Consider the following 18,631-nt stretch of genomic DNA (forward strand, 5'->3'; position numbering starts at 1 on the left):
AGCAGTAAAAGGGACCCAGAGGCCCAGCCCCCACAACCACAGTGTCCTAGATGAGGCCTCAGGAAAAGGCCTGCTGTCTCCTCTGTCTGTACATATCTTATCATATATAGAAGCTAAACACAAGCCAAGCCCACTTGTCAATGACGTAGGAAATGCCCTTCACATTTTCTACTTGGTCCTGGTCTTCACGTCCCTACACAAAACTGGGAGCGCTGGTAGTGGCTCTTCAAGGTTTTCATGAAGATCTTACACCACAAGCGAGCACTGCAACAGGTTTTATTAGTTGCCTCAGTACAAATGTGTATTAATTAACACCGTTCTCACTACCACCTTTTTTTTCCCTTTTTTGCATTTTTGGTGTTTTCTAAGTCCTCCTCCTTCTTCCTGTACTTTCTGCCAAATGAAAAAGTAGAAGGCTGGAGAGTATCAGAAAATACTGCTGTTGAGTGTACAGCTAAGTAGTTCCTTTAGAAGAAGCCATTTTGACTCAGGTTTGTAGGTATGAAAACAGGTCCTTTGGAGTGTCTGACACTTAGATTAAGCCTCACAAACATTCTGGGTGCACATGACTCCATAGCCAGGGGAAGGTCTGTGGGACAGACAAGCAGCTGCCATAGTGTGAGCTGGGCTATCGTAGAGCCCTTTCCGCTAGCCTGCCCTTTTGTCTAGAACCTGCTGGGTAACAGACCATGGAGGCAGGCAGGCTATCCTTCCCCATCTCACCGTCCTCACGGGGTTCCGCCCTAGCCTTCACAAGCAGCTTTCTGTAGCGTTTAGTGTGTCCATAATAGAGCATCTCCTGCCATGTGTGTATGTGTGTGTATATGAATATGTGGGTGTATGTGGGTATGTGTGTATATGTGCACATGTGTGTGCATATGTGTGTATGTATGTGTATGCATGTATGTGTGTATATCTATGTATATAAAAGTATGTGGGTGTGTGGGTGTAGGTATGTGTATATATGTGTGTATGTGTGTACATCTATGTGTGTATATGTGTGTATGTGTATAAGTGAATGTGTATGTGTGTGTTACATGTGTGTGTACTGCTTTGTGTCTATATATTTTCACTTGACCAGAATTTGCATTATCCTATAATATAAATCTATTTCTCCTTTTGTTGTTGGTTTTTTCCACTAAATGCTCCATTTTTAACACCAACCCACCCTCAATAATGAGCAAATCTGATTTGCTGCTCTACCGTAGGATACTTAAGAGGCACCATTCCCAACTCACTGGGCCCTAAACACACCACAATGATCCTCTAGAAGGGCACTATCATGGCACTGGACACTCAGACCTCACTTGGTCCGCTTCACTATGACCACTGCAACACAGAGGGCCATGAGGACCACCCCCAGCACACAGAGGGCCATGAGGACCACCCCCAGCACACAGAGGGCCATGAGGACCACCCCCAGCACACAGAGGGCCATGAAGACCACCCCCAGCACACAGAGAGCCATGAGGACCACCCCCCAGCACACAGAGGGCCATGAGGACCACCCTCAGCACACAGAGGGCCATGAGGACCACCCCCAGCACGCAGAGGGCCATGAGGACCACCCCTAGCACACAGAGGGCCATGAGGACCACCCTCAGCACACAGAGGGCCATGAGGACCACCCCCAGCACACAGAGGGCCATGAGGACCACCCTCAGCACACAGAGGGCCATGAGGACCACCCCCAGCACACAGAGGGCCATGAAGACCACCCTCAGCACGCAGAGGGCCATGAGGACCACCCTCAGCACGCAGAGGGCCATGAGGACCACCCCCAGCACGCAGAGGGCCATGAGGACCACCCCCAGCACGCAGAGGGCCATGAGGACCACCCTCAGCACGCAGAGGGCCATGAGGACCACCCTCAGCACGCAGAGGGCCATGAGGACCACCCTCAGCACGCAGAGGGCCATGAGGACCACCCTCAGCACGCAGAGGGCCATGAGGACCACCCTCAGCACGCAGAGGGCCATGAGGACCACCCTCAGCACGCAGAGGGCCATGAGGACCACCCTCAGCACGCAGAGGGCCATGAGGACCACCCTCAGCACGCAGAGGGCCATGAGGACCACCCTCAGATCATTAGGTTCAAGATGCTGCTGCATGATTTCACTTATTAACACTGCAACTTGTGCACAGGGCTAAAGCATAAGTATTTTTTAAACATCATATATTAATACTATATTTACTCTAGAATATATTCAAATGTGACCAAATCAAAAAATTTTTAAATTGAGGCAGGGTTTCACTACACAGCCCTGGAACTCACTAAGAAATCAGGTTGGCCTTCAGCCATGTGCCCAGCTATGGTCCTGTCTTAAATAGATTTTACGATGGTGAAGGTACCAAAGGACACTGAGATATTACACAGGTCAGCTACCTGCTTAATGCTCACCATAAGATAAAGCAATTATTTTTATCAACGGAGGCATAGCCAGCCACAGATGGCTGTTCTCATGTTACAGTGGGTATGCATCCCATGAACCCATTCTAAGTTTCATGAGTTCTGACTCAAAACTGCATTTGATATAGCGACTTCCAGCACCATACCTTACCCTGGGCTTTAAGCTCAGTAGCTTTCAATAGGATATTGTAAATGAATGTCACAAATGGCCAATCACTGGACTTGCAAAACTTGAGATCTGGTTGCTACTGAGTATGTATCACTTTTAAATCAACTTAAAGCTCAAAGATGTTGAGTGAAACCATTATGTCAGTGGTCATCTGTATTCTGTGTTCATATGTAAACCAGCTGCCATTATTTTTATATGCCCAACATGATAGACATTGGTCCTATGCACACACTGCAGAGAACACAGCCACATAGAGCAGGTAGGATCCCATAATGGAATCCTGGCACTGAGCTGGTACGGCAGGGAGGAGGGGACTCAAATGCAAGCTTTCTAAATTCAAGATCAATTCTTTCATGGGGAACAATAAAACACAAACAAAGAGACAAACAAGAGAGCTTTGTTCCCAACCACTACACAGAACTGGTGAGGCCCTGACGGAAGGCAGAGGGAGCTGTTTATGCCTGAACATCCAGGCATCTGTGAGCTCTGGAAAGAACTGTGGCTACCCCTGGGCAGCCTTCTCTAGTGGTTGGAGGGCAGGTGGCTGCTCTTCCAGACTTCCAAGAAGGTACAATATGAAGCAGCAGCCAATCACTGCTGCTAGAGAAACAGACTCAGGAGTCCAGAGCCCACGAGGGCACTCACTCACCAAATGATGTCTAAAAACTTATTGTCAAAAGCACTTCATTACTCTACAAAGGTAAGAGGTAAATGCTGTGGGTGATAGCCAATAACTGTCTACTGCCTAACTGTCCATCAGAAAAATATCCTGTCATGCATCTTTATTACAGACTGTTGGCTAATGTAAAATGTCCTGGTACTTGACATGACTCATGAACTCCTACCAAATAAAAAGCAAGCCAAACAACAATAGAGAATGATCTTGGCTCTGATAAAAGTAAAGGCACACACACACACTCACACACACACACACACACACACACACACACACACTCACACACACACTCACTCACACACACACACACTCACACACACTCACGTCGATGTGAATTATCTACATGTGCAGAATAGATTGCAGGAAGGAACACAACCCCACAGTCCTGCTTATTTGGCTCCAGGTAAGGTGTCAGACAGATTTCTATTTTCATTTCATACACTTCTGAACATATTCTTTAGCATAATAACCACATGCCCTTTAGTATGTGGGAATGTGTGGAAGATGATCTGGCAAGGCTTTGGTTACAGATGTTAGTGAAGAAAACTAGATAAATTCTATGTATTACTTCTGAAACTTCTTATGAACCTAAAATTATTTCAAAATAAAAAGTTTTAAAATATTTGCAAAAAAACAGCATAGAATTAGCATTATTTCTTTTTAAAACTTACTTTGAGTTTATGTACATGTATGTTTGCCTGCATGTAAACATGTGTGTCATGTGTGTGTTTGATGCCTGCAGAAGAGGGCATTGTATCCCCTGAAACTAGAGTCGTGAACATTTGTGAGCCACCATGTGGGTGCAGAGAATCAAACCCAGATCCTCTGCAAGACCAGCAAGTGCTCTTAACCACGGAGCCATCTCTCCATGTTCCTTATTGTATGTATGTATGTATGTATGTATGTATGTATGTATGTGTGTGTGTGTGTGTGTGTATGTATGTATGTATGTATGTGTGTGTGTGTATGCGTGTATGTACACACACACACACACACACACACACACACACACACACACGCTTGCTGAGACCTGCCAGCAATACCTTGCCATCTGGAAGACTTATTTTCCAGAAGACACTTAAATTATAACTGCAATCTCTTTAATAGCTATGGGACTAGTCAAGTTACCTGCTTCATTTCACTGAGTCCGAGTGGTTACTGGTTATCAGAAATTTATTCTTTTTACCTGCGCTATTGAACATACACAGCATGCTCAGTCTCTCATCCGCTTAGCACTTGCTGGGCCCACAGCAACACTGCCGCTTCCGTTCCTGATATTGGTAATTGGTATCTTTGGCATAACTATAGATTACACAGCAGTAAAAAGAATGGGTCACAGACAGCTAATATGTGTGTATGTATGTATCTCATATATATATGATATTACACCAAATGAAAGAATCCATTTTCAAAAAGTGCATCTTTGTGACACTAAAAAAAAAAAATGATAAGAAAGAGAAAATACCCACAATTGCAGGTGTTTGGGTTGTGGGACAGGACACAAAAGGGTGTCCTGAAGGCTGTTTCTAAACACAAGGTTCTTTCTAAATATAAAGACGTAAAACACAAAAACAGAAGCCACCTTACTGCACAGTTTAAGTCCTTTATAGTCAACACTAAAAAATGAATATCCAATATGCTCCCTAAGTGTTTACAGGCCTATCTCATCCATTCTTAATTCAAAGCAGACTCCATACATGTTAAGCTTAATAATTATCTTCTTTTATCTCCATGTTTTTAAAGACATGGGAAGATGTATTCACTAAATTGAATATTCACACAGGAGAGTTCCACTTACAACAGCAGCAGAAGTGTGGAGCCCTAAATGACCGCCCCACCTGCCCCACCAAAACAACTGGGAAAACTGGATTCTTAAAAGTTGTTTTTTTTTTTTTTAAATCTGAGACATTATAAAATTAGAAAAGAAGTGACAAACCAGAGGTTAATTTTCTGCTGTGAGAGTCTGCCAAAGAAGAAGTAGAAAGCAGGTCACTGGGCTAAGCAGGACTGTAACAGACACACGGAGCACTCTGAGCTCGCCACAGCAGAGGAGCCTGGGAAGTGCACAGACCATCTGCTGAATAACTATACTTCAGATACGAATGGAAAACAGAGGCCCAGCCTGGGAAACGGTTCACTGGACAAAAGCACATGCCACCAAACCTGGTGACTTGAGTTTGACCCCTGGAAGCCACATAGTGGAAGAAGCACACAGACTTCTACAAAGTTGTCCCCTGACACACACACACACACACACACACACACACACACACACACACACACACAGAGAGAGAGAGAGAGAGAGAGAGAGAGACAGACAGACAGACAGACAGACAGACAGACAGAAACAGAGAGAAACACACACAGAAACAGAGACAGAAATAAGTTGAGATTTTTGGTTTAGAAAAAAGAATAAGGGCACTTTCAGGGGTCTGGTACCAGCTTTAACTCACATTACCATGAGCAGACAATGAGATCTTGGCTGGCATGTGCCCCACCCACATGCCAAGGCAAAAGTAAACCCGCTATGGAGAGAACATGGCATTAACTAGAAGCAAAATTCATACCACAGATACAAGGCCTAGTATTTGATTAGAAATGATTACACATATAGGATAGTATGAAACTATAGCTTTAAAATCACGAAATTTAAATATAACCATGATCCGTATATTTTATGAATTAGTTAGAAAGCAAGAGGATAAATTTATATAGCTAAAATCTAGAATCAAAAGATACCATTGTAAATCCAAGAATAGGTTTAATAACTGGTGCATGTAAAATCATAAATCAAAAACATTGTGAAGATAAATTAAAGATGACCAAGGAAACATATAGCTATGTATCAAAACTGCAAAGATGAACAATGTCTTTAACATTAGCTATTTGAGAAGCTGTAGTAAGGCGGCCACAAGTTCAACGCCTACCTCAGCTACACAGTTGAGTTCAAGGCTAACCACTCTGAGTGGACTATGGAAAAAAGAAAAAAACGTAGTGGGAAACTCATCAGACCATCTTCTATTTGTTTTGGAATATGCTCAGGAAGCTAGATGCTGTAGTGTGTACCTGTAAGTCCCAGCTACATTGCAGGATGAACGGGAGGAGAAATCACAGCAGCAACACAGGATATACTACAGGAGAGGAGGACCAGGCGACGGGCACAGGGAGACTCTACCCCCTCATGCTGTTTCCGTGAGGACACTTCATCTGGCAAAGGCTGCTCCCTCTAGCAGATCACACCCTGCCCTTGAATCTCCTTTCAACCTTCTGAGACCTACGTGCATGTCCACCTCTCTTGATAGAACTGGTTTGACCTTTAAGATAAAGGGAACCTAACAGACAACAGAAGCCCTCAGAGTGCACAGCCTGATCCACACTCCACTACCAAGGCTGATGGCCTGGCCTGCACAGACGACAGGCTTCTCCCTCAAGAGAGAAGCCCCTGAAACAACACACTCTTTTCCCTCTGCCAGCAAGGGCCTGAAGTGAGACACCAAGGCCGTCCAGGGGCCTGGCCAACACCATCAGAAGAGTATGTCAACTCTCTTCCAAGTCTAAGTCTGCCCCGTGGGAAAGATAAACACCATGCTTGCTCCTGAAGACAAGGAAAAAGAGGGTGTCCCCGTCACATAGGAAGACAGCAAGCTGACAGTAGCTAGCCGGTTCCTCCGTTCTTCTAGTCATTCTAATAGCAAGCTTTGTAACTAGCATACAGGAGCCAGTCTAAGTCCAAACACCTTCAAAACTACCAACCACAAGTGATGTTACATGAGGATGGCAATTTTCTAACCTTACTGACATGTCACATACAAAGGACATTCAACTAACATATTGGATATGGTAACAGACACGTGCTCAAAACAGCAAGCAACTGGATAGTTGTCTTGGACACCCATATTAATTGAACCCCTGCTCTCGGCCTCTGGCCTCTTCCTGCTCTGCCAGCCTGTCTCATCATGGGAACAGGGTTAGAGGGGCTGTGGAAGAGCCTTCGGCTCCTTCTGTCTTCCATGAACACGGTCCTCCTATGGAACAGGCCCTCACCTCCATGGGCTTCCTGCCTGAAGAGTCCTAAAGGAAACGTTCGCAGTTTAAATGTCACTCCTCTTTAAGAGCTTTTCCTGTTCAGCCTCAAGGAACCCTGGTCCTGAACAGACACGCTCACTCTCACCCCATCGCCCCCATCAGCTCTCAACACTGGTCATGACCTAAACCCCCATTTGATTTTACTAAAAGTCAGGGACAATCCTTCAGCACACACTTGGTGGCAACAATGAATGGAGCGCCCATCTGTGGCTCAAACCTCACTGCAGAGCTCAGACTGGCGCATTACAATTCACAGCACTTCTCCGGGGCTCTGTTCAGGCAGGTTCTTTCTTGAGAATCCTAACGTCTTCACATGCCTCTCCCCTCAAATTCTGCTGTCTGCGACTCTCTCCGCCTCGTGATTACACACCAGCACTGCAAAGCCCAAAGCCTTCATTTCTCGCCCTCCCACCCTGCGCCCTCGACGCCACCATCAGAAGCCACTGGAGGTCCTTCCGACTCTTCTGCTGCCTCCGCAGCCACGGCTCTGTCTAAGCAGCCTTTCTGGTTCTGCTCGTTTTTTACTTTTGGAAATGAAGCCGGGTGTGGTGTCACACGCCTTTAATCCCAGAGGCAGAGGCAGGTCAATCTCTCTGAATTGGAAGGTAGCCTGGTCTACACAGTGAATTTCAAGCCAACTAAGGGCTACATGGTGAGACTTTGTCTAAAACAAAAGGTGGTAAGTGAAACTACTGGGTGGATGTCTACTGTTCAAGGGTTTGTCACTGGCTTTCAGACATATGACTCGGCTTTAAAACATTTCCTTTATTCTTGACAACCATACATATACACAGTGAAGTATAGTCATTTCTGCCCCATCCCCCACTCCAACTTTATGTCTTTTTTTTAATAACCCATTAAGTCCAATCACTGATGCCTTGACATGCATTGGTGTGGAGTCAACTGGATCACAGGAATCCAACAGTTCACATCTTCAAAAGGAATAACTCTCCTCCCCAGAAACTGCCAACTGCCATCAGTATGTCAGTAGGGGTGCGAGGCCTAGAGATCACCCACCCCGTCTACGCCAGAATTTTGACTGGCTTACTCTTCTACAGGGCTTGTGCATGAGTGTCATGTGTGTACAGCCATGAGCAGAAGACAGCACTGGAGTGCCATGCCTGTACAGCCGTGACCAGAAGACAGCGCTACAAAGCACTCCGCCCTGTCTATTGGTTCCTAAATTCTTTCTGCCTCCTCAGGCCTTATGGGAAAAGAAGGGAGAAGATGGGGAGAGATACAGATGTCTATACAGGGCTGAGCAATTCAGACTTTTAGTCTCAAGACTCTGACCAGTTACGCGTCTCTCCACTGACTGCCACCCACTGCAAAAAGCAGCGTCTCTGACCAGCTAAGAGCAATGGGTCTATGGCTATAAACATAAATATTTAAGGGGCACTTTAGGAGCACAAGCAACAGTCTGATCTACCCTAGGACCTGTGACCTATTCAGCCACGTGTTTTTTTTTATCAGGATTGTGGAACCAAGCAAGAAATTTCCTCCTGTGGAGAACACTTCAAACCCAATTGTTATCCTATGCTAGACTATCACACCCGACAGGCACAACTTGACTGGCCAGTTGGTCCTGCAGGGTCCAGCACTGGGTAAGTCCACTGATGTCTTTTTCCCCTAAGTAGTCTGCCTAGAACCTTCTGGAACTATGAAAGCGAGCAGTTTCCTGGTCAGCTTGACATTGTCTTCTGTGTCCTACAACCAAAACATGTGATGTCTTCAGCAATGTAGTCTTACCATGTAGTCACAATGGGTGACCAAGAACAATGGAAATAACTTAGGTCACCTTGGGGACCTGTGGGACACGCGTCATCAGTAACTTGTAGGGAAGTTCCCATGCCTTACACCAAGATTTTCATTTAATAATCCATGTACTCCAGGAGTAACACTGTCCACCCACGCAGGGATACTCTAGTCAAACCTTTTTAAAAGCTGTATTTTAAAATTAACTTACAAATGGGCTTCCAGGGGCTTCTTCATGCGTTTTTGCTTAGCCTACCTACTACTGTCCCTCTCTTTCGTTCACCTACCCTGATCCCCATGTAATCTTTTCGCCTCAGTATTCCCTCCCCTCCTTCCAATTCATGCATCTTCCTAACGCTCCAACTATTTCTTACCTAGGTTGCTAGAGTTAGGTTGTTGGCTGAGAGTGTCTTCTACATGGACTTTTGCACACACTTCCTTTCTGCTCCCTGGACTCCCCCATTTTTTCCCCAGGCTCATCCTTGCTTAAGCCTTTCCATTCCCAGAATTCCATCTCTCCACTTTCCTTCCACCTCTAAGCCACTGACCTCCCTTCCTCAGGACGGACCTTCTCCAGAGAGGGCTGCTTTCGCATCTCCTGGCTTCTGGTCGTGCACCAGGCTGGAGAGAGATCTGAGCTAAGCTCTGCATATGGGAGAGAACACACGGCCTTCGTCTTTCTGGGCCTCAGCTCACTCTGTATAACCTTTCCCCCACGCTTCATCCACTTACCTGCAAGTTGGGTTATTTTACTTTTCCTTACAGCTGAGTAATAGTCCACTGTGCATATTACCACATTTGTGCCTATCCATTTATCTGGATACAGACATTTAAGTCAGTTCCCTTTCCTAACTGCTGTGAATACAGCAACAGTGAGCAGATATCTCTGTAGAAGGCATAAAACCTACTGGGTGCGTGCCCAGGAGTGGTATAGCTAGGTTATATATGTTCTCTCTCCTCTCCCTCTCCCTCTCCCTCTCCCTCCCCCTCCCCCTCCCCTCCGCTCCCCTCCCCCCTCCCCCCTCTCCTCTCCTCTCCTCTCCTCTCCTCTCCTCTCCTCTCCTCTCCTCTCCTCTCCTCTCCTCTCCTCTCCATACACACTGCTTTTGCTGTCATTTGTGTTCTTGATGATGACCATCTGACTGGGGCAACAGAATTTAAGTAGGGGTTTTTATATTCAAATAATTTGATGATGATCACTGCCCCCCTCCAGTCATCCCCTCCCACAAATCTCCCCCCCATCCTCCCCTTCTCCTCTTAGTGAGTGGGTGCCCCCCCCAATACATCAAGTCTCTGTGGGGCTCTGCACACCCTCTCGCACCGAGGCCACGCAATTTTCATTTCTCTCATGGCTAAGAATACAAACGCTTAAAAGTGCTACCTAGCTGTTTGTACCTCTTCTTTCTGAGAATTTCTGTTCAGTTCCTTGGCCCGTCTTTTTAAACCAGGTTGCTTATATTCATGATGTTTAGCTTTTTAGTTCTTCGTACATTCTAGACATGAGCTCTGTGTTGAGTGACCGGCTAGCTGGCAAAGGTCCCCCCCACCCCCACCCCATTCTGTGGCTGCCTTTGCTGTGTTTTGTGAAGTCCCATTTGTTAACTGTTGGTCTTTTTCTGGGCTACATCACCCGTGCTTAGAAGTGGCTTATTTATTAGGGTTGCACTGCGGTTGTAGAGTGCTTTTGGTAGGACAGTCATCTTCACTATATTCATGCTTCCAATCCATAACCGTGGGCTGCCTCCTTCCCATCTCCGGGTATGTTCTCACCTTTCTTTATCAACTCCAGTTTTTCATTGTAGACTCTTCTTTTAAGCTGGCCATTTTTCCCCTAGGTCCTCATCTGTGGTGTGGCTACTGCGGAGGGGACTGTCTCAGTGATCTGGGTCAGTCATTGGTAATCAAGAAGGCTACTGATTTTTGTATGTTGACTTTGTGCCCCGCCACTTTGATGAGTGTCCTTGTAAGCTCTTAAGGGTTTCTTGGTGGAGTGTCTTTGGGGCTCTTCTCTATAGAGTCATAGCATCTTCTTTTCCTACTTGTATCCCTGTTATTTGCCTCCCTTCCTATATTGTCCTAACTAGACATCAAGCACTACATTGAGCAGTAAGTGGTGAGAGCAGCCTCCCTTACCTGCCCCTTACCTTGTTACAGGAACACTTTGAGTATGATGTTTGCTATAGGTTTGTCATAAACAAACTTCATTATACTGAGGTATGGACCCTCCATCCCTAGTCTCTCTGTGACTTTTATCAAGAAGTATTGATGGATTTTTACAGGTTTTTCTCTATAAATAGAGTGGGTCATGTGATATCTGTCTCTTAGTCCATTAAGGTATCGAATTACATTTATTGATTAATGTACACTGAGCTATCCCTACAGTGCTAGGATAAAGCCAATTTAGACGTGATAAATGGTCTTTTCCCATGTGATGCTGAATTTCATTTGGGAGAACTTTATTGAGGATTCTGTGTCTTTCTTCATCGGGGAGGTAGGTCCCTGATTTCCCTGTTCATGCGACGGCTCTGTGTGGTTTTCGGTGTCAAGGTCATACTGATTTGGTCAGAGTTTGGAAGCTGCCCCTCCTCTTCTACTTCATGGAACACCTTGTGTAGCACTGAGATTGGCTATTTACTGTTCTGGTAGAGTTCTGCAGTCAATCCCCCTGGCCTTGGGCTTTTTCAGTTGGGAGACTGCTTCAAGCTCCTTGCTTGTTATACAGCTGCTCATTATAAGGTTCATTTACCCCATTTCTCTCATGACCATGACCCATAACCAGCCCACCTACTTAGGATGCCCTTCTTGTCACCCAAGCTGTCCACTGCCAATTTATGGCAACCTCCCCAAAGTCCCTCCCTCTCTACCAAGGCAAAGGGGTGGACGGAACACGCCTCTCTTTAGGACAATGGCTCAGGTGTATATAATTGGGTGCCAGTGGGGGATTCTATTGCTTTTGTTCCACTCTGTTCCTTGGTTTTCCTGTATTAAATTTATGTGTGTGAGTGTCTGGCCTGCATGTATGTTTGTGCACCACATGTGTGTCTGGTGCCCACGGAGGTCAGAAGAAGAGTGTGAGATCCTCTGAAACTGGAGGTACCATGTGAACGCTGGAAACTGGACCAGGGTCCTCTGCAGAGAAACCAGTGCTTCTAACTGCAGATGACATGTCTTTTCTAACTGCAGCTGACATGTCGTCTTTGCTGCTATTGCTGCTGCTTTTGGTTCATTTCAACATGTTCAAGTTTCAGGGCTATTAAGATGGCTCACCAAGGGAAAGCGCTGATCAACCAAACTTGATGATCTGAATTCAACCCCCGAAACCCACGGTGGAATGAGAGAACGGTTCCCAAACATCGTCCTCTGACCTCTAAACACAGACTGTGGTACGTGTACATTCATACCCCGCCCCCAACACACACATACAATATTCACAAACATACATATACACACACACACCTACTCTGAGAACCTACTCTGAGAGTCAGCCCTTATCAACATGGTAGATGATAAATACCATGATAATGTTGGGGAATGAGACCATGTTTTATGAACAAAACCAGAAAGGTGCTTCTTCTGTCTAGTCACTGATGACGGACAGCTGAGGGGAGAGCCACAGGATTTTCCAGATTGTCCAGGTAACACCAACTCTCCCCTGCTTGTGTGCAGCTGAGGGAGGAACACTACTTTCTAGACTGCCCAGGTACTATCTCCTTCAGCACTGTTTCCCACGAAGGCAGCCGCTTACCTGTATTGAGTTCTTCCCGTACCTTCCAATGACAAACCCAGGTTGTAAGGAATTCTTCACTTAGAAAAATGTGTGTATTATTAAACTGACATTATTCTAAACCAGCAGTTTTTCTCTCTGCCTTGAATAAGGGGGGGGGGGGGTGGTGGTGGAGAAAGTCCCAGGAAAGAGAGAATCCCATAGTGGCCCATGCCTACAAGCCCAGCATTTGAGAGGCAGAGGCAGCCAGATCTCTGTCTGGTCTACAGAGTGAGTTCCAGAACACCCGGAGCTACCCAGAGAAACCCTGTCATCTCAAAAGAAAAGAAAGAAAAGAAAGAGGGCTGGAGAGACTGTTCAGTGGATAAGAGCACCGACTGCTCTTCCGAAGGTCCTGAGTTCAAATCCCAGCAACCACATGGTGGCTCACAACCACCCGTAATGAGATCTGATGCCCTCTTCTGGTGTGTCTGAAGACAGCTACAGTGTACTTATGAATAATAGTAAATAAATCTTTGGGCCGGAGCAAGCAGGGACTGAGGGAGCAGGGTTGACCGGAGTGAGCAGAGGTCCTAAATACAATTCCACACAATCACACGAAGGCTCACAACCATCTGTACAGCTACAGTGTACTCATACACATAAAAATAAATAAATCTTTAAAAAGAAAGAAAGAAAAGGTCATGATCAAGCTATTCTGTACGCCAAAAAAAAAAAATTAAAGTTAAAAGATACTGAAAGGGCTGGAGAGATGGCTTAGTGGTTAAGAGCACTGACTGCTCTTCCAAAGGTCCTGAGTTCAAATCCCAGCAACCACATGATGGCTCACAACCATCCATAACGAGATCTGACTCTTCTCGAGTGTCTGAAGACAGCTACAGTGTACTTACATATAATGAATAAAAAAAAGATACTGAAATACTCGTTTTAGGACTATGACACAACATATATATATAACACATTCCTTTCGTTCATAAATAAAACACCTTGACTGTTTCAAACCACTTACACACACTGAGCAAACCTTTACAAAGACCTTGAAATGTCAGTAAAACGTTCACCTCCTTTTATGGCTGGCCAAGCCCAAGTTCAGACATGTTATAAATCAGTGGCTTGCCAGGTGACACTTACGAGATGCCAGCCTCTATGTGAGTTCTCCAAAGGTCTGCCTGAAACACAGTCTGTATCACTAGGCATCTCCGAGCCCAACAGGGACAGCTACACATCACAATAATCCCAAGCTCTAGGGTCCAGTGTTAAGGTGTGAAAGTTCTCTGAGAGCAGGGCCAAGGGCAACTCTGCCAATGTAATCATTTAACCTATGTGGCAAAATGAAATGTGCCAGTCTAGCAGAGGGCAAGAAACTATGGTTACTGACTCTGACTCTGGGGTTGCCAGCGCACTCTGCAGTCTCCTGCTATTAACTCTGAACTGTCTGCCCCCTTCCTCCACGTAAGCTGTTTTTTCAGATCCTCACCATGGCACACACCTTATACCCTTTCCTTACATAAACCCCATGTATGTCTAAAACAGTATCAGTATAAGTAGATTTGATTAACTTAAGAGCTACTTCTATCGCTGACATACTTCAGTCCTGCCACAAGTTATGAAGTTTTTGCTTTGAGGAAATAATTTAATTAACTGTAAACTCGTAGCGAGCATTAAAAGCTATATAACCCTACGGAACTGAAATAACCGATATTCTGGAGCCGTAATGAGGAGCAATCTGCAACAACATATTTGATATGCAAAAGCCAAACTACAACTATGCGATTTCCCCTGGGGAGTCATATCAAATCCAGTACAATAGACCTTTTTTCTCAGAATCATTCCCAACCACGCCTCCAAAGAGAATCAAGGATTTTCAAAACGGAGCTGGAGAGATGGCTCAGTGGTTAAGCGCACTGGCCGTTCTTCCAGAAGACCTGGGTTCAAGTCACAGCACCAACATGAATCTAGGACCCAATTCTGGCCTCCAGGGAACACCAGGCACGCATAAGATATACAGACAAACATGCAGGGGAAATGCATATATTTAAAAAGAAAAAGAGAATTCTCAAAAACTCACTAAACCTACCACAGCAAAGCTTAACAATCTAAATGGGGTGGGGTGGGGGGGTGATGGATTCTAACAAGTTCTAATTGCATTTAAGTCTCAAAAGCAGAGTTAACAAGCACAGATGCTTTTCCACCAGGGTTGGAGGTCAGTTTATGGAGAACAGAACTCTTTTCCCAGGCGTCCAAATTGAGGGCGCCACTCCCATCTCTGGAGTTCTATTATTTCCCTAGTCTGTTTCTAACAACCACTTATTTGACTTTTTAACTTTTTAAAAATCCTCACCTAGAGAGGGCTGTCGGGTTGGCCCGGCGAGCACTTGCCCTCTAATCTGACAACCTGAGTTCATTCCCAGAACTCACAAGGTGGAAGGAGAGCACCAGCTCCCAGCTCCGTGCAAGCTGACCTCTGACCTCCCCACGCAGGCACCGTGACCCTTGCCTGTCCCCCACCTCCTCCCCCAGTGTAATTGTATCAAAATTCCGTAAAGGAATAAACCTTTTAAGTGTTAAACACGTTTTACATGTTTATAGGTTAATGCACTTCAGCCTCATAATCCACAAGGCGCAAGTGTACTTTTGCTTCGTTTTCTAGATGAGGAAACTGAGGCTCACGAGGCAGTCTGAGGTTCCAGGGGTGGGGCTCGGCTTCTGCATCCCGGGCTTCCTGCTGGCCGACAGGCTGCAGGGCACACGCTGGAAGCCCGGACCTGGACCGTGGCCTTGACGGTCGGGCAGCAAGAGTGCGCCTAGGCCCACCTCCCAAGCCAGTCCCTCCCGGTGTCCTTCGGAGGCCGGGCACCCGCCAGTCTGCAGAAGCTGGCGGGCTCTCCGGCGAGCGGCCCAGACAGGGATGCCGAGGAGAGGCCGGCGGGGATCCCGTATGAGGGTACCCGCAGGTTCCGGGGGTGACGCTCCCGGAGGTCCCTGGGCGGGGTCTCGGGCGAGGGTCCCTGGCGGGGTGGGGGGTGGGGGGAACCCGCGGCTCACCTTCGGACAGCTCCAGCTCCAGCTCCGCCAGGCTCTCGAGCACCTCGGCGGGCAGCGGCGCCGCCTCCAGAGGGCATCCGCGGTCGGCCATGGCCGGTGGCTCAGGCGTTCCCCCAACCGGGGCCTGCAGACCCGCAGCGGCCGCCCGCAGCCGGCAGCGGGCGGGGCGCGGCCGGGGCTGCTTCGCAGGGGCGCGGGCACGGGCGCGAGCGCGGCTGGCTCCGGCTCCGGGAGCGCGCTGGGGACGCGCGTGCGCGGCTGAGGGGCGGGGCAACGCTTGCGCGGGTACGCCGGGCCGGCCCCGCCCAGCAACTTTAAAGGCTCGGTTCCATTGGCCAATAAGACACGCCGGAGCAGCCCGGAGCTTTACTCCGCTTCGGGGTGCGAGAGGAGCGGCGGGCGGGAGAGCTGGACAGAGGCGCCTCGGGAGACGTGCGACCCCACCGAACGGACTTCAATGTCGCCCAGGTGACCCTCCTCCGGGATCCCCACCTTCTTCTTCCTCAGGAGCCCTGCTGGCACGCTTAATTCTGTCCGCGTTCCTGCTATGGTATCAGCTAACTCTGGCGGGTTTTCTGCCGCCCTTAAAGTGTGTTTGCTTATTCCCTTTCACAATAACCCTGGAAGCACTCTGACATTGACCAAGAAGGAGCTCTGGCAGTGTCTCAGTCCTTGAGATGTCCTTGGGGCATGGAAGCATAGATCTGACATGTTGGAAACCTTAGTGGGATTTTTGAAGGAGCTATTCTCAGAGTGGCGGTATATATACACATATACGTATAAACATGTATATACATACATACATACATACTTACATACATATATATACACACACACACACGCACACACACACAATTTTATTTCTACTACTCATTAGCCACCCTCTTGCCACTGTCTACATATATTAAAAATCCCAGGTAGGCAACAAAAAAGACCATTTTGGAGGCTTTCAGTGAGCCTAATATTACATCCACAAGGAACAGCATAGGAAGGTGTCCCCAACTGATTTTAAAACATCTGATTTGAGCTGACTAATCTGGTTATACAGGCAGGAGGTGTGGTATGCAAACGAGGGACTATTTATTTCCGCAGGTCACAGGTTTATATAGGAAGCAGTCACAAGCTTTGCATGAAAGCTGGTCAACACTTCTCACGTTTCTCTGATCAATGGTTTCTTCTAAGGAAGTGTTCCCTGTCCTCTTGAATGAATAATAGCTGCCGAAAGTTTACTGGTCGAGAAAAAAAAAAGCATCTGGGCTTCGCCTTTCGAGGCGGGTGCACTGTCTGGAGTGGGTGTGGCCAGAGCAAGGTTTCCTGGACCAGGTCTCCTGGATTCAATTGTAGTAGATTAGCTTGCTGCTGGAGTATTTTCACATTGACTGTAAAGTACGGAAAACAGCCAGACTTGAAGGCATTCCAGCAGGTTGCTGGGGAAGGAGCTGCTTAGCTGACAGTCCCTCACTCTAGGCTGCCAGGAATCAGGAAGGGAATGATGTCCTTGTCCTTCAAAGAGCTGAATTTTTATTTATTGACGTCGGAACAAAAAAGTGTTTACAATAAAGACTTAAAAATTCAACACAAAACGTTTTAAGCAGCATTTAACAACACTTTAGAGCATTTAACATTTGTTAAGGTTTATTTTATGTGTGGGTGTTTTGCAGGCAAGTGTGTACCTGTGCACCACATGCATGCAGTACCAAAGAATTCCAGAGAGGGCGCCAGATGTCCTTCAACTGTAAGACTGCCCTTAGCCACCATACTTCATACTACAAAAAAACCCAGAAGTTTCTTCAAAAGCAACAAGCACTCTTAACTGGTGAACTGTCTCTCCAGTCCCCCATTTATCTATTTTTTAAGCATTTAGCCACTGGCTCTAGGGAGCGTTGGATCCTTCTGTCTTTCTCCACAGCTCAACAAGCTGAACAGGGGTATAAACCCTGCATGTTGACCCAGTGAAACAAAATACCTAGCAGGTAAAATGGAACTTCTTAGTAAGAAACAGTGGTCAGCTAATGGCAAACTACAGTCGATCAAGAGCCAAACCCTATGAAATTGCATGAAAAAAAAAAAAAAAAAGTCACCTGCAGCGGTATAATTAGGCCAGGAAGGAAGATCCCAAGTAACTCCAAACAGTAAAATGTGTAAATGAAACAACTCTCTGTAACCATTGGGTCTTCTCTATGGTTGCCACAATTCCCTAATAATGACCTGGGGACTTATTATGAATTAATGCAAGTCCTTAAGCTAGGCTTGTTCCCCAACTGGCTCGTACTCAATTATCCTGTATAGACTATTCTTTATCTACACATGGCTAATTACCCTCCTCGGGTTTATACATCCTACTTCCTCCAAGTCTGCAGTGAATCTCCCGCCTCTCCCAGAGTTCTACTCTCTCTACCAGGAACTCCCACTTCCTGCCTTTTCCGAATAGGCCATCAGCTCTTTATTGACCGGTGATGCTTCCACACAGTGCACAAGAGATTACCCCTACAATTCTCTAAAACCAAATCTGGAGCCTTGTTTAAAAAGCTGGGCCTGTGACATCTGGCTTGGAGGTGCCCATGTATCTATTTTCAAAGATTTTGACCCCCTTAAACTGCCTGGAAAATTTTGCCTGTCCACAGACTAGGGTCCTAATTAAACCTAGCATGCCTCCTCTTCCACTTGGCAGAAGCTAGAACCAACCAAGAGACACACCCATGAATGAGTCTGTGAGGGCATTTTCAGGAGAGGAAACTTTCTCCAGAGTGGGCTCTGCCTTATAGT

The 18,631-nt window shown here is 46.6% G+C and overlaps 1 protein-coding gene and 1 long non-coding RNA gene across 7 annotated transcripts in view; one reads left to right on the top strand and one right to left on the bottom strand.

Annotated features, from left to right (window-relative positions):
* The window catches only part of Dip2a (disco interacting protein 2 homolog A), an 82,327-nt gene extending 66,208 nt beyond the window's left edge, over nucleotides 1–16,119 (bottom strand). For 2 of the 6 annotated variants that reach the window (XR_001779571.2, XM_006513939.4), the window contains exon 1: nucleotides 15,866–16,119. Coding sequence is in view for 5 of the 6 variants with exons in the window: in XM_006513939.4 (XP_006514002.1) it covers nucleotides 15,866–15,956 (91 nt within the window). In the remaining variant the exon portion in view is untranslated. The remainder of the gene's footprint in view (nucleotides 1–15,865) is intronic. The other 4 variants (XM_006513941.4, XM_030245208.1, XM_006513940.4 and 1 more) reach the window with 3 other exon arrangements.
* Gm40699 lies at nucleotides 16,054–18,016 on the top strand. Its single transcript, XR_871838.2, has 2 exons — nucleotides 16,054–16,333; nucleotides 17,527–18,016. It is a non-coding gene; the product is annotated as a predicted gene, 40699 (long non-coding RNA).
* The last annotated feature ends 615 nt before the right edge of the window (nucleotides 18,017–18,631 follow it).

The sequence above is a fragment of the Mus musculus genome, chromosome 10, assembly GCF_000001635.26.
Source record: "Mus musculus strain C57BL/6J chromosome 10, GRCm38.p6 C57BL/6J".
NCBI classification, from domain to species: Eukaryota; Metazoa; Chordata; class Mammalia; order Rodentia; family Muridae; genus Mus; species Mus musculus.